Source organism: Molossus molossus, unplaced genomic scaffold, assembly GCF_014108415.1.
Source record: "Molossus molossus isolate mMolMol1 unplaced genomic scaffold, mMolMol1.p scaffold_m16_p_1, whole genome shotgun sequence".
Taxonomy (NCBI): Eukaryota; Metazoa; Chordata; class Mammalia; order Chiroptera; family Molossidae; genus Molossus; species Molossus molossus.
In genome coordinates this window covers 9,818,841-9,843,785 of record NW_023425344.1, presented here as the reverse complement: position 1 = coordinate 9,843,785, position 24,945 = coordinate 9,818,841, and the positions used below count along the sequence as shown (strand labels likewise).

At 46.9% G+C, this 24,945-nt stretch overlaps 1 protein-coding gene across 5 annotated transcripts in view; it reads left to right on the top strand.

Moving 5' to 3' along the window:
• PROM1 (prominin 1) overlaps positions 1-24,945 on the top strand; it is a 97,708-nt gene that overhangs the window by 39,831 nt on the left and 32,932 nt on the right. For 4 of the 5 annotated variants that reach the window (XM_036278926.1, XM_036278901.1, XM_036278908.1 and 1 more), the window contains 6 exons: positions 3,768-3,823; positions 8,121-8,147; positions 10,096-10,301; positions 18,841-18,961; positions 21,980-22,043; positions 22,880-22,969. In XM_036278926.1, the coding sequence (XP_036134819.1) occupies positions 3,768-3,823; positions 8,121-8,147; positions 10,096-10,301; positions 18,841-18,961; positions 21,980-22,043; positions 22,880-22,969 (564 nt within the window). The remainder of the gene's footprint in view (positions 1-3,767; positions 3,824-8,120; positions 8,148-10,095; positions 10,302-18,840; positions 18,962-21,979; positions 22,044-22,879; positions 22,970-24,945) is intronic. The other variant, XM_036278915.1, reaches the window with a different exon arrangement.

The following is a 24,945-nucleotide window of genomic DNA, read 5'->3' as shown; positions in this document are numbered from 1 at the left end:
CTGCAAAAAGGACCCCAGCCATCAACTGAGGGGCTAAGAGATACATTTGATATGCTGTCAGTGAAAATAAAATGTTTAAGGCATGAGTCCCTGCTTGTTCCTCAGCTGACCTCTCAGCACCCACTATGCTGCTTCAATCACATTTAACGTTTTCACGCAATGAGTTGGCTCCTTAAGCATTTTTCTCAATAAAGGGTAAACTAAGTCAAGTTATCCAAAGAACCAGAAATTTCCACATGTGTTTGAATTTGTGAGAGATATTTCTGTCAAGAAATGCTTTTTTGTTTGGGAATCTGAATCAGGAGTTTCCAGAGCATACAGACAACACCCAGTAAGCCTAGCCCGATGGAGGAAGGCCAGATAGGAATGCAGTGGGTTACCTCTGCTTGTCATGTAAGGTCCCTGCCACCTGGAATCTCTGGGGGAGGTACTGGGGCCACATACAAACCACATACGTGTTTCTGGGTTCGCCAAGAACCTCTGCACCCGGATTTAAATCTTTATTGTCCTGCAGAGAGAGCAGCTGGACCTGGGGGCCGGTGCGTCCAGCCCACCCGCGCCAGTCAGTGCACAGAACCCTTGCAGAGGGTCCCAGATCCAAGTCAGTCCCGTCTAGTCCTCTTTCCCAGAATAACACTGTAATCCCAGAGCATTACTTTGACTATTTTGGTAGCAGAGACACGCGTGAGTCGTGGTGTAAGCTGGTTATGAATATGTATTTCGTGGTTTAGGAAAATCCAGTTGGTGGTGAAGACTTCAGAAGGCTTAGTTGCCTCCGTTTGGTCAGAGTCGGCAGGACAGGCTCCAGGTGGAGGGCGCCAGCCGCAGACACACGTGGGGCTCTCAACGGCGGGAGCTTTTGGAGTGACAGGAAGTGGAACCATCGGTTATGACAAAGAAGCCCAAATTTTGGTGAAAAAAATGCCGATCTCTCCACTGCTCGTCCCACGCCTGGGCGGCGAGGTGCAGAGGTCTGGGCACGGGGCTCACTCTGTCCTGTGGTCCCCCACCCGCTTGGATGCTCCACCGCCCCTGTGTTTGGGGGGGAGGGGGGAGGGGGGAGGGGCGGGCACAGGGGCCTGTGGCAGGTCTCAGAGGCCAGGCCTGGCAGGGGATTGCGTGCAGCTCTCCCCACATGCCACCGGCCAGAACTGGGGTCCCACGGTCCTGCTGACTGCAAGGGCGCTGTGGAACCGAGCGGGGGGCGAGGAGATGAGGCAGCACGTGGCTTCTGCCGTGGCTCCCGTGTGGCGCGGCTCCCGTGCTGCGGGAGCTGAAGGACTGGCCAGGGCAGGGCCAGGAGGGCTGGCGCAGAGCGGAGGCCAGGACGCGGCCGTCCGTCCGTTGTTGCTGGTAAGACCCAAGCACGGCCCCCCGCGCTTTCCTGGGGCTCTGCCCGCCCTTGTACTGCCAGCTCCTCCAGGAACCTACACTTTGTGACCAGGTGGGTCTGTGTTTTACCTGGAACTGGGGGCTTCCCACTGGGCTTGCCCACCTGCCCCTGTGCCCTCGGGAACTGAGTCTAACGGGCAAGTTACCAAGTTTATTTTGAAGATCTTGTGGAAAGTCTCATATGCCTGGGAAGAGACCGGGAGAGTTAATTTACTATCAGGTTATACACTTATAAGCCTCGTTTTTTTAAGTTTCTACATTGGACGGCAATTTCATTTGATCCTATTATAGAATTAATACTTTTGGTAAAAATGTGAATCATCTGTTTTATTTTGATCAGTGTTGATTTCATGCGCAAATTAACCGATTAAGTCATTCTTAGCATGGAGACCCTCCCCACCATGTGCATTTACGATGTTTCCACTGAGGTCAAAGAGGTACACTGGGTGTCCCCACAGAGAGACACGTGACACTGTTTGTGCTCTTAGTTAATCACATTTCCAGGTAAACACTTTAAGTGCCCAAGAGGGCTGACTCTGTGCGTGTGTTTAATTTTTATTAATAACAGTTCTGAGTACAAATAACACATTTAACCTGACATTTAGGGAAAAAAAATGATTCACTCTCTAAGGTTTGTTCCTAAAGAAAAACCTGTTCTGTACATTTTAATAGCCGATTTTAATGTTTAACACCATTATGCTTCTGAATCTGTAACTGAATTTTAGGCTTAATTTGAATAATTCTGTCCTGTTGCATCTGGTTAAAGAGACTAGTAAACATCAGAAAAAAAGCCAGAGATGCCCGGCCAGTGTGGCTCAGTGGATTGAGCATTGTCCCAAGGACTGGGAGGTCCCGGTTCAATTCCGTCAGGGCACATGCCCGGGTTGCGGGCTCCATCCCCAGTAAGGGGCGTGCAGGAGGCAGCCGATCAATGTTTCTCTCTCGCATCGATGTTTCTATCTCTTTCTCCTTAAAAATATCAATAAAAACACATATATTAAAAAAGAGAAAAGCAAGAGACAAAATGATCTGAGTACAAATTTGACTAAGACTTTTTAAAAGCCTTTAAAACCGAACAAAAACACTAAACTTAGAATACTTTTGGCAGAAGAAAGTTAGCATTGGTGAACACGATGAACATTGGCCCGACCCATTCAGACAAGGCACCCTCCCTGTCTGGACGCCGGTGGTGCATGTGATCACAGGGTTGGCGGACCGGAGTCAGAGGGGCCTCCACCTCAGGAGAGTTCGAGAACGCCCCAAATGACCACGGAAAAGCAGTTTCCACGGCTGGAACTGCAGGGTTTGGGGCAGTGTTTGGAGATGAGGGGGGAGGGTAGCTCATGGGGTTCAGAACTCTTGGGTTAGGTTCACGGTAAGAATCCTTTTATTTGTGCCCTGGCCGGTTTGGCTCAGCGGTTAGAACATCAGCCTGTGGACCAAAGAGTCCTGGGTTCGATTCCCATCAAGGGCACATACCTCAGTTACGGTTTGTCCCCAGCCTTGGTTGGGGTCATGCGGGTGGCAACCAGTCAATGTGTCTCTCTCACATCGATATTTCTTTCTCTCTCCCTCTCACTCTGTCTGAAGATAAATGTAAAAAAAAAAAAAAATCCTCGGATGAGAATTAAAAAAAATAGACTCCTCTCATTTGTAAAATATTATATAAATGTGAAATTATTAAAGAATACATTGCATATGTGGTTCCAAATAATGAAGAACCAGCAATTTCAGGGTAACATTTTATCAGTGACATTTAATGAAGTGCATGCACTTTGCTGATAAATGTGAAGGTGTAGTGTGAGAAGCTGAACACTCTTTTGTTTTAAATCCTCACCTGAGGATATTCTTCCATTGATTTTCAGATAGAGTGGGAGGAGGGGGAGAGAGAGAAACATCGATGTGAGAGAGACACATCCACTGGTCGCTTCCCACACGACCCCTACCAGAGTCGGGGATTGAACCGCAGCCAAGGCATGCGCCCTTAACCGGAATTGAACCCCAGACTCTTTGGTCCACGGGCTGATGCTGTGACTGCTGAGCCAAACCGGCCAGGGGAGAAATGGAAAACTCTTAAATATGGCAGCCCTCGAATTCTGCTGCTGGCAAAATAGTAAGCGAAACTCCAGCTTCTGGTCCTGGCTTCAGAGTGAGGGTCTCATTAGCTTGATAATTTACCTGCATTAAGAAATAGGAATAAAATTCTAAGGATACAGTAATATAGAGAGGTACAGTAATTTGTGAATATATATAGACTTTTATCTTCTAAATATTTATACTTATTACTAAATATTTATACTTCTACGTATAAAAAGTATTTTATACTTTTACTGAAAAAGTAATTTTGCTGTTGTCTTGTGGCTTTTTCCCCCCAGATATTTTAAGAAAAATAATACAAAGGAAGTTTGACTTCTCAGCTGATTATGAAAAGGTAATTTTTATTGACATATTTGTTGTTAAAATAAGTATGAGCCAATTTTGACTGACTTGAAAGTAATTCTTTAAACAACCGGTTATTTAATCTGTGAATTTAGTAACCTTTTCTGACTAAGAACTTTTATGGAATATTGAAGCACCTTGTAAATCTCACTTGAACTACAGCAAGAATTACAAAAGGAGCATTTAAGGAAACCTTCACCTTTAAAGTTGTGTGTTATTTAAAAACCAAACTTTCCTTAAAGGAAGTATTCTGCTACCTTTTTAGTTAAGTTTAGGAGGAGAATTCCCTAAGTAAAGGTGACCCTTGAATAACGCCCAACCCCCATGCACTTAAAAATCCAGGTATAATTTTTGACTCCCTAAAACTTTAATTATTAATAGCTGTTGAACAAACTCAAAAAGAATCTGGAGGCTTTGCTAGAAATCAAAGACAAAGATTTATTCATGGGTCTTAGCATCTGCAAACTGGAACACACAGCTAGGCAAAAGCCAGTCGTGAGCCCAAGGAGAAAGCCGAGTTCAGAGCTGTGTACTCCAGTCACATTCTTGAGGCGAATCCGCCCCGCATCCTTAGCCTCTGAACGGTTCCCAACGTGACCCCCTAGATGACCTGGCGGTCTGAATACCGGATGTCAGGCAGTCAGGATATGTGAACATTCTCTTCTTAGTTCTTCTGGGGGGCAACCAGAGGTTTGATGTGTATCTAGGCATGGACACAGGCTTGAATGTTCAAAAGTTTAAGTTCCCAGGAGACTTATAGCAAGAGTAGAATTGTTTCCTCTTACCTCAACCTACTTGCTTTTAGTCACTGAACAGCCTATTTGTTCCTTCCCTCTATTCCCCATAGCCTCGCACTGGCCTCACCGATAACATTAACAGCTGATTGACACATATTCTGTATGTTGTATGTTATGATATACTATGTTCTTACAATAAAGTAAGCTAGAAAGGGTGTTACTAAGCAAATCATAAGGAAGAAAAAAATACATTGCAATACTTGGTGTATTTATTGGGAAGAATCTGGGTATGAGCAGACCTGTGCGATTCAAACCCTGTTGTTTAAGGGGCGGTTGTAGACATGGTTGAACATCCCTAGAAATAGGGTACTTTGTTTCAAAAGACAGTTTGTCAGAAAGTAGCTTCCCGCTTGAACATGTGTTTTGAGCGCTGTGTGTGCACTTGCCTAGGACTGGAAGGGAAGCGGGGAGGAGGGAGGCAGCCCTTGTTCTCGAGAGGCTAAGAGCCAGATGGCAGAGACCGATTATGTAAAGAAGAGAAGAAGGAAGTAGATTTATAAGTAACATACAGAGGAACATATGACCCTTGGGCCCCTTTTCCTCCATAACATTTTGTTTTTATACTTTCTTTTGTTTAATGTATCCATTTGCTGCTTAGAGTATTCATTAGGAGCAATGCCTGGGGGGGATACAGACACCTGACAGTAGGACTTTTACTCTAAGAACTCCCAGCTGGGGCAGGGGAGGCTGTAGGATAGGATACCTGCCTGGAGGCTAAGGTAGAGATTACACAGGCAGCTCACCTAATGTTTCAGTTTTGGGGGCGTTCAGCATGCCCAGTGTGTGTCAAGCCCTGTGCTCCAGGTTCAAAAACGAGCCCTGCTAAGCACAGCCAGTATTGCAGGCGCTTGAAAACGTTCCTGGGGCATCGGAGTGTGCAGGTGAGCCCTTTCCAGATTCTCCACATGCTGTCTGACTGGCTGTAAACACAGGAAACAAACAAAAGGTCACCCACACGTGCTCATGCAGGGTTTCCGCAGAGAGAGCTTCTCAGCCTTACTTGTCGAGTGACGCTCGGTTAAATAAAAGAACACAATTCCTGTCCTCAAAAATGCATCGTGTAGGGCAATTCAGGTAGATGGCTCACTATCGCTTCCCACCAATAACCCATAAGTGCCTCCCGCATGTCTAGAAACCTTTTCAGAGGACAGTTCTCCCAGCAACCCCACCACCTGCCATCTTTTCTGTCCCGCACATCACTGTTGGCAGGAACGGCGAGTGTCCTCCTGGTGACTTCCTGAACTAGTTTCCATGTGGCTGTGGTTCAGCTCCACTCCAACCTCCTGGCTTGTCTCTTCCTCGTTCATTTCACTCCGCAGTCACTTGAAGCGACCGAGAGCGTGGTGACATGCTGCCTGTAGGAACACACCCTCCTTTCCAAGTGAGGAAAAGACCCACTAGCGCCCTCAGCAGGCATTCAGAGAGAAAGCAGGCAAGGTAGCCCTCGACCGGGCTCATCTGAGGCTCATTGGAGCTCAGAGACGAGAATAATGCTGACATGCATTGATTATTACTCCTAGTTGATATCGATTGAGCATTACTCTGGCAGGCTCTGGTCTAAGTGTTCGCACGAATTAACCCACTTAACATACATTGACTAGTACACGGAAAGCGCTTAGAACAGAATGATGCATAAAACATGTTGCTTCTCACAGTTTCTCGGGTTGTCTTTGCAGTAACCGTATAGAACAGGGTCTCTGCTCATCCCTGTTCAGACGGGGTAACCAAGGCTCTGAGTAACATTGTACCCGTGCCCAGACCCGACCCCAGAGATTCTGATGTAGTTTGTCAGGGGTGACTGGTTATGACATTTTTCAAAAGGTCCCCGGGTGACAGTAATGACAATTAGTGGAGGAGGGAAGCGCAGATGCTCAGTGGCAGGGCCACGGCGCAAACCGCTGCGTCGCACAGGTAACAGCCGCGCCCCAGCACGGAGGGGGGAGGGGAAAGGCACCCAGCTCCGCGGAGGGGTTTACTGGTACCCCTCAGACGTGTCAGACCAGGCTGGCGCGGCAGGGAGATGAAACACCAACAGCCGGCGGAACGGTGTAGCTTGCAGGCTGCTCGGCCCTGTCTGCAGCCCAGCACGACAGGCCTGGGAGCCAAGAGCAGGTTCCCAGACTCCCCTGCTCACAGCCACAACACAGCCACTTTGAAGCCGGTTCCTGCTCTTACCCGCATCTCCCGACACCCGCTTCGGGGAGGGGCCCAGACTTAGGGATCTTCACACACACTGGCGGTGCTCACGGGAGTGAGTTTGGGAGGAATCCAGCCCGTGAGGCCCTCGCCCAGGAAGGGGGGCTGGGGTCACTCAACGTGTCCCAGGTGACCCAGGGGCAAAGGAAAATCTGCCATCTAAAACAATACGTTCCCAAACTTAGATTTCTCGGACTGACAATTTCAAAAAAGCAATCTGGGCCACAACACAGCCACCTACGTTTATTTTGCCACGTGTGGAACTTGACTAAGTCAACCGGGATGACGTGGTTCCCCTGGACACTCATTTCTCCTCCCTCCCCCCAGAAAGCATAGTCTTATAAACTGAGCAAATTTCACTTTATGGGAAACTCATCGCATTTTTATTTTTCTACTTCACTGAGGGTTGGTCCGTCCTCCTCGCTGGCCAGTCCCTGTCTCTGGGCCACTGGTCTAGGCAGTGGCTCCTACTGCCTCAGCTCATCAGTTTATCAGATTCTGAACGAGCGGCTGTTGTCCACCAGGCCCTGGGCTGCGCCCGGGAGAGCAGGGTGACTGTCCTGGTCCTCGTCTCCGGAGTGCGCGGCCGGGCACCCCGAGTGGGCAAGTGGAAGGGCGAGCACAGGACTCCGAGGCAGCATGAAGGAGGGACGTAGCGCAAACCCCGTCTAGCAAGACAGACTTCCTGGAGGAAGGAGCATCCAACTAGGGATGTTGAGTTTCATCAGAGGAAGCGTCATGGGAATGATGGTTTGGAAAAGGAGGCAGCACTAGGGAGCCCCGGGTGAGGAGGGGAGAGAGCCGATGCTTCCCGAGACCGCAGTGGTTGGGGAGAACGGGGACACGAAGCCAGGGCAACATACGATCGGGCCACAGTAGGAAGCCTGAAGCAAACAGGTGGGATCCATGGAAAGCTACTAAGCAAGGCAACCACACCATCAGATTTCATTTTAGAAAGGACACTTCGGCAGGTGTTGCCTTTGGCTCTGGGGTTGCAGACAGCCGCTGCTGCTTTATTTCACGAAGACCGCGTGCCTGGTGTGTTAGCGTGTGCACCTTTCCCCCTCGTTCCCGTCAGATTAGCACACTGATGCGAAACCTGTCGATAAACCCAAATGCGAATTCAAATGTAAGGTCCAGAACTTGATTCGACTCAAAACACTCTTCCTCTAATAAGCGCTCGAGTTTTACAATTTCTGTCTGTGTTGATGTTTCTCTCGCTTGACTTTCTCTGCAACTAATCATTCACGTAACTTTTTCTGTTTCCTTGCTGCATGCGGTCTCTGCCTTCCACAGCCAGAAAGCGTGGTCTTGACTCTGAAGGTAAAGTCCTTTCTGCTTTTCCACGTTGCTCTGTCTGAAGCCAGTGAAGTCGTGTCGATGTAACACTTCTGCCAGAAGGTTCTAAACCTTCTATCTTCACTGTGTGGCCACGTGGTCATCTTTCAATTATTTGTTTCACTTTTGTTTCCACCATCCTCTTTTATCTTCTTTCAGTTGTAGTGTTCATGGGAGGAAAGCCACCCATCTGGACACATTTAATCCTGACCTTTCCTTCCCCTTCAACGCAATCCACGAAGCCCTCCAGAGACCTTGGTGTTTCGGAAAGTCACTGAGGTCCTTGCCCGACCTTGGCCGGACTCCAGTCAACTCATGAAATGACCTATCTTGTCCTTATGCTGTCTGAGATAATATTTAGTCAGTAACATTGGGAAGCTTGTATATCAAATATAAAATTTTGTGTTCGGAGCTAAGGAGAGGGTATTTAAAATACTTCAATATGCTTTCTCTCCTGGGTTTGGCTTTCAGTGTTTCTTAAGATTCAGAAAGGATTTTAAATTCCTTGAAACATGGTAACTGTTTTCTGAGAAATGAATTGTGGGGTATCTAGGACTGGTTTCTCAATTGGCCAAAGCTGTGAACCCCCAGGGAACAATGACTTCCCGTCTGTGGGCGGGCCTTGGTTTAACCAGGAGCGAGTAGTTGAAACCAGCAAAATCCCACCACTTTTTTTTTTTCTTTTTAGCATCTTAACCTTAATATCTAAATAGATAACATTCAAGTGCCATGTACCCCTGGCTTAATACTCTAAAGCATTTGCCCACAGAATTAACTAACAAGGATTGAATATCTGCTGTGGGCACTTGGCTAGTTGTTTTCACATTGAATCATTTTACCATATGTCCCTTACAAGATGCTATGAGGTTGGTGCTACCGTAACAATTTCCAGGTCGGGGAACTAGCAGCCTCCTGCAGGGAGTGAAGGCTGGTCTTCTGACACCACGTTCAGCCTTCCTTCCCCAAACATCACATCGACACCTGTGTTTTGTTTCACTTTGCTCCGCTTGGCTTCAGGAGCTGCTGCTACCTCGCTGGCCTGTTAGTTTCAAACCGCCACCTGTAATGTTCTGCCACTCTTTAAAAATGTCTGGCCTTATGGAAACACAACTGCGTGTGAATTGGAATGAGATGAAGTTTCATCATCCAGTTGCACTGATTTTTTCCTTATCCCAGAATAAAGTCAGGAGTGGTTATGAAAACATATTTCGGTCACATGGTTGTATCTAGAGGTTGTGCCTGGTGCTAGGAATCTAGGAACTGTCTGAGACACGGGCAGCCATGCCCAGCCTCACTGCACCGCGTGAAGGCTGCCACTGGGGCAGTGTGTACCCCGTGCCTGGTGCTTGACTTGGCACGTTATCACTGATCCTACATTGTCTGCACTGCTCACGGCGACCGTACAAGGTATGTGTTATTATTCCCAGTCTGTGGCTGGGGAAACTGAGTGGCCGTGTCTGACTCAGAAAGTTTGAGCCTTTTTTCTGAACCTCAATGTATTCCAGATTCTTTTGTAACTGACTATGACCTCGTCATTCATTGATCAATTCCAACCTGCTTTGAATCCTGAATAACTGCTGCTGTCCTGTTTTTCTGGTGAAAAGCAGCCGATGTGTAGATTCTTCACTGTGCAAGTCCTTCTGCCAGTATCTGTTACGCTATTTTAAAATGAGCAGACTACGTCTGGGGTTGAGATGAAACCATTTGCAACTCGATCATGCATTTGGAGGTTCTCTTGGGAGTTGAAAGAAAATAGTAACCGCTCGGTCCCGTGTTCCGGCCACTCAAATCTCGCTTCCTCTGTTTTGAAAAGGAGCTTCAACGCACACACACTCCGGGTGGCAGACAGATGGCAGAGTGAATCGTGCCCCTGATGGAAAGTTCTACTGGTTTTGTGTGACAGTAGACGCTGTTTCTCTTGCTCGACTTCCAGGTCATCCACTATGAGCTCGGGATCCTCATCTGCGCTGTCCTGGGCCTGCTGTTTGTCATCCTCATGCCTCTGGTGGGGCTCTGCTTCTGCGCGTGCCGCTGTTGTCACAGGTGTGGTGGGGACATGCACCAGCGGCAGAAGAGGAATGGGACCTTCCTGAGGAAGTACTACGCAGTCTCCCTGCTGGTGATCGGTGTGTTTATAAGGCAAGTAGAGTCTCAAACAGCTGCTGGTGGGTTTTTTGGTGGATGAGCAATATCTCATGCTTGACCTGTTAAGCCCATGAGTTTAAAACAAAAGAACAAAAACAAAAGAACAAAAACACCCCCCCCTCAAAAAAAACAAACAAAACCAAACAAACAGAAAAGAGAGAACAAAAATGCTTGCTCAGGATGGCTTGGAAAGATGTCACTCTAACCAGAAGTTAGCACTAGCATCAAGCTTTCCGCACCTACGTGCTAAGCCAACCCGTTGGTATTTTTTCATCTCGAAGACGTTCTGACGAACCTTAGACGGCAGGAAGCATTTGCCCCCAGAACAGCAGCCCCTTTCTCTGAAGCAGCTGTTGGAGGCAGGCGGCCTGCGGGAAGGCAGAGCAAGTATTTGCTAGTTGATTGGTATGTCTCCACTCGATGTGTCCCTTCATGTCAGTGTTTCTCTCTCTCTCTCTCTCTCCCTCCCTCCCACTCTACCTGTACAAAAAATGGAAAAATGTCCTCAGGTGAGGATTAAAAAACAAAACAAAACAAAAAAAACAAAGGGATCTTAAGGTCTCTGAATTTGGGAGCTGGAGAATATTGTGGAATGGGATTAACTTTCTGACAGTAGATCTAGTTTCTTAAATTTGGAGTGAAGCTGCCACCGGCTGTTGAAGGCTGGAGCACACCTCGCAATTTAGGATGTTTCTTCTGTAGCTCCTGCTGCCAAACGTTTTCCAACTGACCAGCAGATCTGAGGCACCCTGCTTTTGTTTTAGGAGGGTGACGGTCTGTTGACAGTCCAAATCAGATTCCTTGGCTGAGGAATGTGCTGTATGACACTGGCCCCCTGGTGGTGATAGTCGTCATTCCGCATCCCATTCATTCAACCAGCCAGTCATTTAGCCACAGAAATCAAGGACATGGATAATGCAAGGCCTCAAGGGGGCTCAAAGATCCGCCTTCAGCATCCTCCTCACCGTGTCTCTTAAGTACTGCATTTGCTTAGTAGCCATGGTTAAGGCTTTTCAAGTTTGCCCTGGCCGGTGGGGCTCAGTTGGTTGGAGCGTCATCCCGCACACTGACGGGTTGCAGTCAGGGTATGTACCCAGGTTGTGTGTTCAATCCCAGTCAGGACGCCTAAGGGAGGCAACCAATCAATGTCTCTCTCTCTCTCTCTCCCTCCCTTCCTTTCTCTCTAAAATCAATTAAAACATATCCTCAGGCGAGGATATAAAATGAAAAGATTTTTTAAATGCTGCTAAATAATGGATATTTGGGAATGCAAGCAGAAAACAGAATTAAACCGCAATCGAAAGTAAATAGAACAGTGTAAGCCGGTCTACCAGCGGAGTTCTGGCTGCATATTCGAGAAGAAGTGTTCCTTGAGCGTGCCGTCAGTAGGGTGAGATGTATGTTTTGGGGTGTCCAATTATTGAAATACACTCTGCCCTCTGGAAAGGACTGGGCGGCTTGCGGCATGCTGGTTCGAAACAGCCCCCAGCCGAGATGAAGTGGAAAAGCAGCTCCCAGACCATGGGTACAGCACGGCAGCCACGATAGAACAAGACAGGAGGGGGCACCGAGCCCTGGTTTATTTGCACAGAGCTCGTGCGGACGGACTGCCGGGACCCTGGCCACAGCCTGTGGGGCAGAAATCCGCAGTGGAGGAGGGGAAGGAAGGACACCGACTTCTTACTGTAGCAGATCTTTTGTGTCCTTCAGTCATTCATCACCTGCTGTCCTCGTACACTAAACATTAAACCTGAACCACCGCCCTGGCCGGTTTGGTTCAGCAGTTAGAACATCGGCCTGCGGTCCTGAGAGACCCGGGTTCGGTTCCCGCTAAGGGCGCGTACCTCGGTTGCAGTTTGTCCCCGGCCCTGGTCGGTTGTGCGGGTGGCAGCCACTCGATGTGTTTCTTTCACATCGATGTTTCTCTCTCTCTCTCTGTTCCTCTCTCTCCCTCCCACTCTACCTGAACAAAAAATGGAAAAATGTCCTCAGGTGAGGATAAAAAAAAACAACAACAAAAAACAACAAACCTGAACCACCAGAACAGCCCCACAAAAAGCAGAGACCCAGTGCATGACCACGTTTTCCAGGGCAGTGATATATATATATATATAGTTTTTTTTTGGCAAAGACATACTTTTGCTGAAAATAGTGAAATAATAGACTTTAAAAATATACTCGTGAACAAGACCCAAGCGCATGCGTTAGCTGATTCATGTTTGACCAGCAGGGCTATTTTGTGTTCTCTCTGTGAGATGAAGCCTGTGGGCCTCTCTATCTCTCTCCTCTGTCTCCCTGTTGTCTCTGTCTCTGTGTCTCTCTGTAAATAATTTGAACCTGTTCATATACATTTAATTCTGTAAGGCAAGTTAGGATGGAGACACATTTAATTCCAGATATCCCTGTCTCTCTGCTTTGCATGTGAAGTATGTCCAGGAATGTGTGGGCCTTATAGCTGTTACCTCCTCCCCAGCTACCAGAAAAATGCCCGCTGTAGCCCATGTCTTGTGCGTGTCCCAGAAGGCTGAAACACACATCTTTTATTCATGCAAAGACCGAGACCGAAGCGCTTCTCCCTCTTAGTACACCCTGCACAGCAAGGATGGGGCTCAGATGAGAAAATGTCATTTGAAAATACTTGCCCTTAGGGTGATCACTGACCAACAATTTAATAGTTTTCACTTGATAGAAATACATACGATGTAATTTCAGAAATAGTCTTTATAGCATGTAGTTACTCATTTACCCAAATAAATGTTTTCTGTTTTGTTTTGTTCTTTGTCAGCGTTAAGGTTAGGCTGGGTTTAGGTATAGTGTTAGACTTAGTGTTAAGGTTGAATTTAGGTTTAGGGTTAGGGTTAGAGTTAGATTTTTTGAACAAGTGTTTACATATGTAATAAGGAGATTTCAATTTTTTTTTTGAGTGAGAAATTTATCTTGTATAGGGTTTCTATTTTTGTTTTTTCATCCTCACCCGAGGACATTTTTCCATTTTTTTATTCAGATAGAGCAGGAGGGAGAGAGAGGAAGAGAGAGAGAAACATCGATGTGGAAAGGACACATCGAGTGGCTGCCACCTACATGGCCCAACCAGGGCCGGGGACAAACTGCAACCGAGGTACATGCCCTCAGCAGAAACCGAACCCAGGTCTCTCTGGACAGCAGGCTGATGCTCTAACCGCTGAGCTAAACTGGCCAGGGCAGGGTTTCTATTTTTAAATTGGACTTTTATTTGCATTACATATAATTACGTGTTATATCTTATAGTTCACCCTGAATTGATTGAATTATTTACATTATGTTTAAACACCAAAATATATAAACAATAAAGCCACAAAGTCATAAATAAATTCAGCTTTCATTTATATGTAAAATGAATGCTGTAATTTTTTTATTCTAGAGAGCTCAGATCCATCAAACAAATTTTGTTCATTTTTTCTCTTGAGTATATTTTAGTTCAGAAAATTAAAAAAAAAAAAAACAGATTGTGATTCTAGAGCCTCCTTTATATTCAGTTAAAATATTTTCCCCACCCAAGTAAATCTTATTAATTTGAAAATCAGAATTTTAAATTTCAGTGCAATTAAATGAAAGTTGACCAATTATGTGCGTCTAAGTGATGAATTTGAGTCTGAGCGACATATTTAAAAGTAATTCACTTCACGTAATACACTGGATTTATATATAAATGAGAAAAAGGCCTAAAGAAACATGGTGTTTGAGATCGCTTTGTTTAATTTAAATTCAGACTAGAAGTTTCCATTTCTTTGGCTTGAATTGTTAAATCTAGAACAGCTGTTTTTTGGTTTTTTTTTATCCTCACCCGAGGATATTTTTCCATTTTTTGTACAGATAGAGTGGGAGGGAGAGAGAGGAAGGGAGAGAGAGAGAGAGAAACATCGATGTGAAGGGACACATCGAGTGGCTGCCACCCGCACGACCAACCAGGGCCGGGGACAAACTGCAACCGAGGTACGTGCCCTTAGCGGGAACCGAACCTGGGTCCCTCCGGACCGCAGGCAGACGCTCTAACCGCTGAGCCAAACCGGCCAGGGCTAGAACAGCTGTTTTGATGTCTTCCCTGTAAACCCTTACGAGTTTGCAAGGTTCTTCCGCGTGTGAATAGCAGCTGTGTGGGATGCGCAAGCCACCCACTGAGCGCAGGAGAGAAGGGCGGGGAGCACAGAGGTCTCGTCAGGAGTGATGGGGAGGGGCGCCCACAGCATCGGATTCGGTAGGAGGGGAAGGTGTGCGAAGACAACTGGGGTGCAGACAGGAAAGAGCTTGGATACGACGGACAGAGCATCTTTACATACTGACATCCGATGTTTTTGAAAGTTCAGAAACCCAGGCACGGGCGTTCACCTGCCTTTTATCAGGCTCAATTCTATTTTGTGTCTCTATAGGAAATGTTACGATAGAAAATAAATTTGGTTTCTAAATTCGTCTTGACTCGAATTTTCCATCTACCTCTTTTTTTTTTAATTTAAGAACACTTAGATTTTATTTTCTAACTGGGGAAGGCGTGGGCGGTAAGGAGAAAGCGCCCCTCGCGCGCGTGGAACGTGCGTGGCCAGGTTCTGTCGCCGCGTGAGCCTTTCCAGAGGCCGCCGCGCTCGAGTCCCACAGGCGGTGTGTTCCTGGGGTGGGACCGTCCGTGGAAGATGGAGTTTCCACCGCTCACTGCAGATTCCTTCAGCAGATGTGTGTGACTCCAGAAATAGCCAAGTTTCCTCTTCTCTCTCCTTTGCGCTTGCATCACTGCGGTTTTGAGAATTCCACGAACGGTTATAAACAGTGAGAAAGGACACCCGTGCCTTTATTGCTCCGGTGTATCTCTCAGTTTCTGAGCACGATAAATCAGTGTTCGCCCGTTACCACGGGGGAATTGAATCCCAGATGTTTTCAGGAAGATGGCTATTTCTCAAAGTTCATTTTTCATACCGACGTGATTGTCAATTCCTGGCTGAGAGGCCACAAGGTTCCAGAAAAGAAATTGAGCCAGCAAATCACGAGGCTCTTCATGCGAACGAGAAGGCTAATTATTTGAACTTTAAATTTAAAATTATCTTAAAAAAAAATAAGAGAACAGTTCCAGACTGAAAGCATTTATTTGTCTTTCACTGGCTAATTTCATTAAACCAGTAGAAATTGGTAGAAAATATTGCTACAAATTTTAAAGATTCAGTCTTACTCTTTAAAAGCTTTAAGTATTTACTTTTAAGTGTACATGTGAGAAAATTCATCAGTCCATGATGAAATGCAGGAGATATCATGCTAATATGCCATGAAAATTGAAATGCTTATTTTCTGTTAAAATTTTCTATATATTTTCTTGTACTGCATACAAAAAGTACATTTTTTGATAGCTCTTGTGTTTATATAGAAGTTTCCGATTAGAGATTACAAATGGAGACCAGTTGGTTTTCTGGTATTTAAAGTTTTTTTTTTTTTCCTTTGATTAGTTGCTAATATTGAAAAGCGGGAGATTTTTACATAGGAATGCAGATTTCCAGATTTTCGTGAAGCTCTGGCAAACTGGTCTGCCATCTTGGGGGCATGTGCCAGGACTTCGGAGCGGCTGCCCACCCCCCTTAGACCTTCAGCTTCCTTCCTGCCTATGTCGGCAGTTGAATTTTCCCTGCTTAATTTAAATATAAAATTTGCAGGGTGTCAGGGGTCTCAAAATCAGCTTTGACAATTGCTGAAGTCTATCCCAGAATTCTGTTTACTGCAGCTTTAGAAAAATGATCACCGCTTTCCTTTTAATTGGATCCATCATCGATATGGATCTTTTAAAAATACTGTATGTTGCATTGAAATCCAGTGTCATATTGCAACTCATTATACTGATTGACGATCTTTGAGTAAAGGCATTTATTCAATAAAGGAACAAAGACAGTTTCTGACTTGGACACTCCAAACACACGGCTAATCGTCTAAATGGACCAAATGAAACAAAGTCCAGTCTTGAAAACCCCCTTCACTGAGCATCCACCATGGGTGAGAGACCCTACGTTATGCAAAATTGACAAAGAAGCAGTTTCCATCTCTTTTAAAAGAAACTCAGCACAGGTAAAAATAAAGACAAAACAGAGTATGAAGTGAGAAACAGCCCATCAGGATTTCAGGGGAGCCCTCTGGGAGTTCAAGGCAAAGAGGTTTGGGGAGGGGGGTGTCAGCGAAGGCCAAGAGGACTTGGACTTGCTGTTTGTTCCTCAAGTTCACTTTGACTTTTTATGTGATGCACTGGGTCTGGAGCATGATGAATGACAGATACCTTGGACGTGGGGAGAGACAGCAGGGGCCCCGCTCTGAAATCATGTTGTAGGCAGGTGTCCTGACTTATTACGGGTGTTTGAAATTTGGCATGATAAATAAAATCCCAAATACACTGTTATGACTCAACTTTGTTTTTCTTCTGTCCACACTGCTCCTAAGCCATCACTGTGGGTCATTCGGCTTTATTTGGCATCACTTAACTACTATTGCGATGGTATAAAGTCAGCCTCAAATGCCAATGCAGACTTAAGACTGACAAAAATGGACTATAAGGTGACATTCCAGGTGGCACAGAATATTTTTAACATTCACTTTTTTTAAGATTACCATCAGAGCCTGGCTGGTGTGGCTCAGTGGATTGAACATTGTCCCATAGACTGCGAAGTCCTGTTTCCATTCCCGTCAGGGCACATGCTCAAGGTTGCGGGCTGGATCCCCAGTAGGGGGCGTGCAGGAGGCAGCCGGTTGATGCTTCTCTCTCACATAGATGTTTCTATCTCTCTCCCTTCCTCTCTCTCTAAAAAAATCAATAAAAACATAAGAAAAAAAGATTACCATCAGCATGAACCCAAACTTAAAAAAAAAAAATCTTAGGCAGCCAGTAGCCCTTTCCTTTGCAGCTTGAGAAGCACCAATCTCACCTGATTTTCAGTGTTGTGACACCAGCTGCAGCTCACAGAGAGGGACTTTCTCAGGCGCGCACAGATGTCAAGGGCAACGGTGGCGAGATCTCGTGTTTCTACTGCAGTCCACAGTCCACGGGAACTCGTTAGACATAGAAACACAGTTCAGTATTGTGTGCTATAGACTTTTTTGGATTCGGTTGGGAAACCTCATGCTCCTGTGTGATACAGCTATGGGAAAAGGTTTTATGGGAGTCCAGCAATGAACTAATGTTCCTTGGAATGAATGATGACTGTGAATGGGGTGAGGGACTCTCCCCATTTACCTAAGACAGAGATTTCCTGGGAACATGGAACTTTCGATGCAAAAACGGACATTTGGCCACCCTACCTGTAAACATATGATTGCGTAAAACCAAAAACGTTACTTTTGGTGTGGAAACAAGGTCCTGATAGTCTGCATCAGAATTTTCCCCCAGAGTTGACCTATAGTTTGCAAAACTTTGTTCTATCAAAACTTTGTTCTATTCATAACTTCTATTTTAAATGGTTACAAACTAACAATTTTGTTATTGACTTCTATACGTAAAATATTCTGAGTTTATGTAATTCTTCACTGCCACCTAGTGGTTAAATCCAGCACAACCTTGATAATTAGCGATTTTAAATGTAACACAAGGGCTTTGACATAAAAACTAACCTATCGATCAAATTAATTTAAGTCATGAGATTGTTAGTAACTAGTCAACATTGAAAGCCCTCAGAATGATAAAATGTAGACTTTTTTTACTTGAAAAATGTTTTGCATTTTCATGTAGAGGAACTTTTCATATAGTGCTTTTGAAGGTCTTTATTGAAGTATATTTTCCATGATGAAAAGTGTCCTTGTCATAAATAGATTTTCATGAGTTTCTTTGAAGTGAGCACACCAATTACATCCTTATCTACCCTCCCCAAATGTAACCGCTGACTGTAGGCAGCATCACTTTGCACAGTTCTGGGCTTCATGTAAAGCGATGCGGCCGGTTCATTACTGTTCGCAGCTTTTCAGACGGCATTTTAAGGCTCAAGTGACTCGTATTTCTTTTCAATGCTGACGATACAAAAACTAACAAAGACAATTAGAGAAACGACAACCGATAGAAAGCCCGACACAGTCTTATCATTTTGGTGTTTTTCCTGACAGTCTTCTCTGGGGTGTGCTTGTGGGGTGTGGTTGTGTGTGCACTGCACAGGAGGGCGTGTACCTGCGAACACGTCTGTTCCTACGGGACAATACTGTACACACTGCCTGATAACCTTTGTCTGTGACTATTTCCTCTGCAGTTTATCGTGAACATTGTTCCATTGATAAGATTCAGTACTTAACAGAAAGTGTATCTCATGTGGCTATGTGTCTATTCTGAGCATCCTGGGTCCTATGTGTGGCCCACGTTGGTGGGTGGATTATGGGATGTTGGCCCGAAGGCTGCAGCAGTGGGGGGGGGGGGTCGGTGGGGGAGGAAGGTCCTGGCTTTTGGGGGCTCTGCTCAGGAGCCCCGCCTCTTCCCCTCAGTGGTCTGCCTGCACCTGGGCAGTCCACCGCGGTCACCGGTAAGTGTCTTCCTCCCCCTGTGGTTCTCCTGCAGCATTGGTATCATCTTCGGTTTCGTGGCAAACCACCACCTCAGGACCCAGATCCAAAAGACTCGGAAACTGGTAGACAACAATTTCAAAGACTTGAGGACTTTCCTGAATGAAACTCCATCGGTAAGAACCCCAGTCTGTATATCCCCTGGTACTTTGTGTTTGAGGCCTTTCGGGGTTCCTGCATATATTTTCCATTTCATTTGGACTTTATAGAAACCCAGTGAATTAGTGTAGGCAGTTATCTTTTCATTTGGTAGATAAAGAAATAAAGGCCTAGCAAGTGATTTCTAAAAGAATATAAAAGCATGATTTTAAAACCAGTGTTCTTTCTTTTATTAAGGTATAACATAAAATTATAGTACATATTGCCCAGCTGGTGTGGCTCAGTGGACTGAGCATGGTCCCATGGACCGAGAGGCTGCAGTTCAATTCCTAGGCAGTACACATACCTGGGTTTCCTGCTCGATCCCCAGAAGGGACGTGCAGGAGGCAGCCAGTTGATGTTTCTCTCTCACATCCATGTTTCTATCTCTCCCTTCCTCTCTCTCGAAGAAAATCAATAAAAACGTATTTTAAAAAAATATAGTACATATTATAAAAGTGCTTAACCATTTTAAGGGTCTCGTAATTTTTTTTTTTTAAAGAAAAAATATCTTTGGGTGCCATTATCTCATACTCCTGGCATTGTTGCTAACTGTCCTTTTGCATGAAGTCACCTTTGTCATGAAACCTTTGTGTTTGTCAACATCCATGTGCAAACATCTGTATAGATTGGGGAGTGGAGACACGTGCACACGCATGTGCCTTTGAGGACGGGAACATGATGGCCTGAAGGCACCTTTTTACTGTGTCCCAGTAATATGTTGATGTCTTGCCTGTTCAGAACATTGTTTTTAGAAAGTTTGAGTCGACATGGAGAGACCCGGGGAGTATTATGCTAAGTGAAATAAGCCGGTCAGAGCAAGACAAATACCACTTATTTGTGGAATGTAATGAACAAAATAAACGTATGAGCTAAATAGATCCAGAGACTTGGAAGCAGGGAACAGACCGACAAACCTCAGACGGAAGGGGGTGCGGGAAGTGATTAACCAGAGAACGTGTTTGCGTGTAGTCACAACCAATGGACACAGGTAACAGTGAGGTGAAGGGGGTGGGCAGGAGCAGCGAGGTGTCAATGGGGACAAAAAGGATGAACATCTGTAATACTTTCAACAGTAAAGATAAATTAAAATTTTAAAATGTCTGAGCAGAAACCAGCCCGAGCATATGTTGCTGAGCAGGTGGGTACCCACCCGCAGAGAACAGTGCGCTCGTGTGGGATTTATCCAGAGAAGCCCGTCAGAATCCACGTGTCTCCTCACACAGGGTGTGTTCTTCCAAGTTCAGTACTGTCTGAAAAATACTGACATTAAATATTAGACTCATTTTTAAACACGTGGGTGGAATGAAAAGAGCAAAGGAGGCATTTTTTAAATACTGAGATTAGAGAAGCTAATTTTATTCGTCACTTTACAGCAATACAGAGAAGGAAGTGTTTCATTTCTCCAGTCTGTGGGTACAAATTCATACTATTTTTACCTGTCGTGCTGAAGTCTCCCAGAGAAACCTTTCCGCCTACAACGCTGGCAAATTAAATACATAGCGATCGTTGCTGGTGAAGGTTGGGGCTGCTTTCATAAACGTGGAAGGATCGTAAATTGTTATGACTTTGGGGAAGACTTATCTACTTTGAAATATATGAAGAGCTCTTGAGGAGTCTATAAAAACTAAGGCAGAGAATGAATATAGTCCTTTTACAGAGGAAACATTCCTGGCCCCAAACATAATAAGAGGTTTACCCTTACTCTAGTCGGGGGAGAAAGGGAGCATTAAGTAATGACACGTCCTCACTGGGAAGACCGTGAAACAGCGGCGTGTGCAGGCTGTGGGAAGTGCTATGACACCCGCGAGCCAGCAGCCCCCGGGGCAGCTCAGGAACAGCCGCTGATAACCGGTCCTGGTGTGGCAGGTTACAGACGGCCTCGGGTTCTTCCTGGTTCCTCCAGAGGTGGATGCTTACACCCCTCAAATCCGGGCCGTCTCTGTGACTTGCTTTGATCAAAAGAACTCCGCGGACGTGACCTTGTACTAGCCAGCAGCGTCCAGCCTTTCGGGGGTGGCCTTCTCTTACTGCTGGGACACAGTGTGAAAACGCCCAGGCCGGACGCTTGGAAGCCGAGAGGCCACATAGAGTGAGGGGTCCATGTGTCCCCAGCCACGCCGGCCCCACCCAGACCAGCCTCGTAGCAGCTGCACAGAATCCCGAGCAATGATACAGTCTGTTTCATAAGCCAATGAGCCTTGGAGTATTGTTAAGAAGTCTGGGTGTCAGAAAATGGAAACATCTCTGAAATGTGGTATCTTTTTTTTTTTTTGTATCTTCACCTGAGGATATTTTTCCATTTTCTGTTCAGATAGAGTGGGAGGGAGAGAGAGGAAAAGAGAGAGAGAGAGAAACATTGACGTGAAAGGGACACATCGAGTGGCTGCCACCCACACGACCAACCAGGGCTGGGACAAACTGCAACTGAGGTACATGCCCTTAGCGGGAACTGAACCCGGGTCTCTCTGGACTGCAGGCTGACGCTCTAACTGCTGAGCCAAACTGGCCAGGGCTGAAATGTGGTATCTTTTTAAGCAGTTTGCGTTTGGAATCATTTTTCTATGTTGGATCTCTCTCTATTTTTTTTAATCCTCACCTGAGGATATTTTTCTATTTATCTTCAGATAGAGTGGGAGGGAGAGAGATGGAGAGAGAGAGAAACATTGACGTGAGAGGGGCACATCGACTGGGTGCCTCCTGCACGACCCCAACCGAAGCCAGGGACGAACTGCAGCCGAGGTACGTGCCCTTGACCGGAATCGAACCCGTGACTCATTGGTTCCCGGGCCAATGCTGTACTGCTCAGCCAAACTGGCCAGGGCTGAATCTCTTTTTATTGTGGCTTTGGACTGAAGAAGAGAAAGTTTCATATTATTTTATTTATGTATTTATTTATTGTTGAATTTATTGGGGTGACATTGGTTCATGAAATTATATAGGTTTCAGGGGTACAGTTCTATAACACATCATCCATGTATTTTCTTTTATTTTAGCAAATCAGCTTTGCAGTTAGCCAGTACAACACCACTAAGAAAAAGGCATTCTCGGATCTGGACAGTAAGTGAAACGTAAAAGCGCCTCGATTTTTTTGTCTGTCTGTTTTGGCTGGCCGTGGCTACGGCCACCTGGCACACAACGTGGACGAGCGGTGACTGAGTGTGCCTCCCCTGCAGTGTGTGTGCAGGGGGGGACCGGAGCGGTGGTTCCCTCGGTTACTGCGTGTGCAGGTCACTCAGGGGAGAACCTGGCGTCTCCTAAATGCTTTGCTTCTTGTCGTCACAAGCGCTTCTTTGTGCCCCGTGTGAGGGCGGAAGTGGGTCTCTGTCACATTCCTTGTTAAAGACAGAGAGAGGCCCTGGAGAAGCCGGCGGGGCCTGCTGGTCCCTGCTGCCCACAGGTAGTGCTCACGCGGCCTTGATCAGGGGTTCCCAGCGCCCAGAGACGTCTTCGATTGTCCCAGCCAGGTGAGGGGTGGGGGCAGGGCTACCGGCATCTCTTGGTGGAGACCAGGGATGCCTGCGAAATCCCACAGGGCACAGGACAAGCAGCCGCCACAGCAGGGAATTATCCGGCCGCTAATGGCGGTGGCACCATGGTCGAGAGACCCTGGTGTAGCCGGAGACATCAGGGCCGCAAGTAGTCACAGTTCAAGACGCCGTGTCCCTAGTACAATTAAATACTGAGTCTCTGCTATCAATTTCTCATGGGGGGCACCGCTGGTATGGGGACTTTGAAAAGAGTCAACACTCGGCCAGGTGGAATACAAATGGGATTTCAGGGTGGCAGAGACTGAAGGGGATGTCCCAGGCCGGATGTCCTGCCTTGCAGAGAGCATGGGTGGGGGGAGGGGTGCAGGGGAAGACCTCACACTCCCTCTGCTTCTTTGAATTTAGATATTAAGTCATTGCTAGGAGGCAGGATTCACCAGCAGCTAAGGCCCAAAGTGATCCCTGTTCTCAACGACATCAAGGCCATGGCAGAAGGTAAGTGCGGTGACAGACAGAAATGACAGAGAGCGCGTCCTAGCCAGAAGTCTCGGGCTCCCCAGACTCGCTTTCCCTTCCCACGGTCTCCCTTCCCACGGTCTCCCTTCCCACGGTCTCCTTTCCACTGGGCTGGGGCCGCAGTCTGTGCCAGACGGAGGCACATGCTGTACAACCGTGTTTTTTAAAAGGTGCGTCACGGTTGTCATCCTGATGGTCTACAAGCCACTGGAAAGAGGCGTGGCGCAGTGTGACAGGCACCGGCCACGGTTCCTGTGGGTGAAGGTTTTTGGAACCCAGACGAGCGCACGGGTGAGGATGGCAGAGCCGGTGGCCGCAGGGACCGGTGGCCCGCGCAGCCGGCAGTGCCGACTGTCTAAGCCTCCCAGGAAAGCTGTGGACTTGTGCTCCCGAAGAGAGCAGCCTGTGGAACTTTCGAGTCCTCTTCCCTCTTCTCCAGAAAGAACAAGTTCTGCAAAGTAAAAACAGGCATCATAATATATTCCAGGTCACCACAGTGGATGGTAGCGGCAAGCAGATAGACTGGCCTTAATGCAAGCATATTCGACTGCAAAAATGGGCAAAGAAAAAGATTCCCCCAGGCCCTTCCAGGTGTGGAGAAACGTCTGTGCTGGGTACCAGCTGCTTCTCCCACATCACATTCGTCCCTGCTCACAGCTCTGTGGGCGGTGCAGTCACCTGCATCGTACCAGCTCAAGACAGGAAGGCCCAGGGGCGGTGTACGCAGTCCGAGGTCAGGGAGCGGGACGTGGCGGAGCTGGGATTCGGACCCGGTCTGGCTATAAAGCCTGTGCCGCCCGGACCAGCCTCGATGGTGTTTGCGTGCACTCAGGAGTGTGAAGATGTGGGTGATCCGAGCCGTCCACAGCAATGTGGTGTCCAGAGCAGGTGTGGCCATGGGGGATGCCAGGCGCCCCTGTGCCCCATGCCCCTCACACGTCGTGCATTCGAGTATTGGTCTGCCAAGATCACCTCCCAGACTCTGCGAAGGCCATGTGGGTGGCGGGGACCCTGACTTTCTGCCCCACGGTTTACCCAGGTTTTCATGTTTGAATTATAATTCTCTTTGGATTAAAGGCAATGAAAAGACATTTATTTTTTCTCTTCAGTGCCTCACGTATTAGTATTAAAGTTCTGTTATTCTTAAGTCAGGCCAATAAGTGAAGGTTCAGCCTCAGGTGTTGCCAGGGCTTTTAAAAATGTGCTTAATCAACTGCTTCGGCAGATTTTTTTGCTACAATTCTCCGCGGGCTTACGTGTGCCACAGCCCCCAGAGAGCACAGGCACAGGCCAGTGTGTCTGTGGGCATCGTGTGTGAGCTGCACACGGGGTCCGTGAAGGACGTGTGCCGGGAGCTGGTGACTAACTCAAATGGAGAGTCTGAAATATCTTCTCACTGACTTCAGGGACATAGCCCAGGTGACCTTGTTAGGCCTGACCTGACTCCCAGAGTTATGACCCACTAGATGTTACAGAAGATCCTCGGAAGCCCTTGGAAAATATATGTGTACTTATACCTCTCGGCCCTTGGGACATAACAGAATGGTACCCATCACCCAGAATGTCAACAGACGGTGACTAACTGGACGCGTGTTCTCTGGGCTATCAGCTGTGTCATCATCCATCGTTTTTTGTTGTTGTTTGTGTCTTGCCTTTAAATAACTCACCTCGAAGTCCCAGCGGAAAGGCACCCGGCGCGCGGTGCCCGCACAAGGTGGGGAGGAGGTGCACGGCGGCATGAGGTGTATCCAGATGCTCCCTGGCTTCTCTGCTGCGCGCCTGGTTGCAGCTGTGGGCTTTGTCCCTGGCTGAGCTGTGGCAGATGTTTGCCGGGCCTCTACCGGGCGGGCGGCAGCTCCCCTCTGCTGCTCATTCTGGGAGGAGGTGGAAGAGATGGGAAACCGAGGCCCCAAGGGTCTCTTTGATACCGTCTTCAATGTCATTATCGTCTCAAA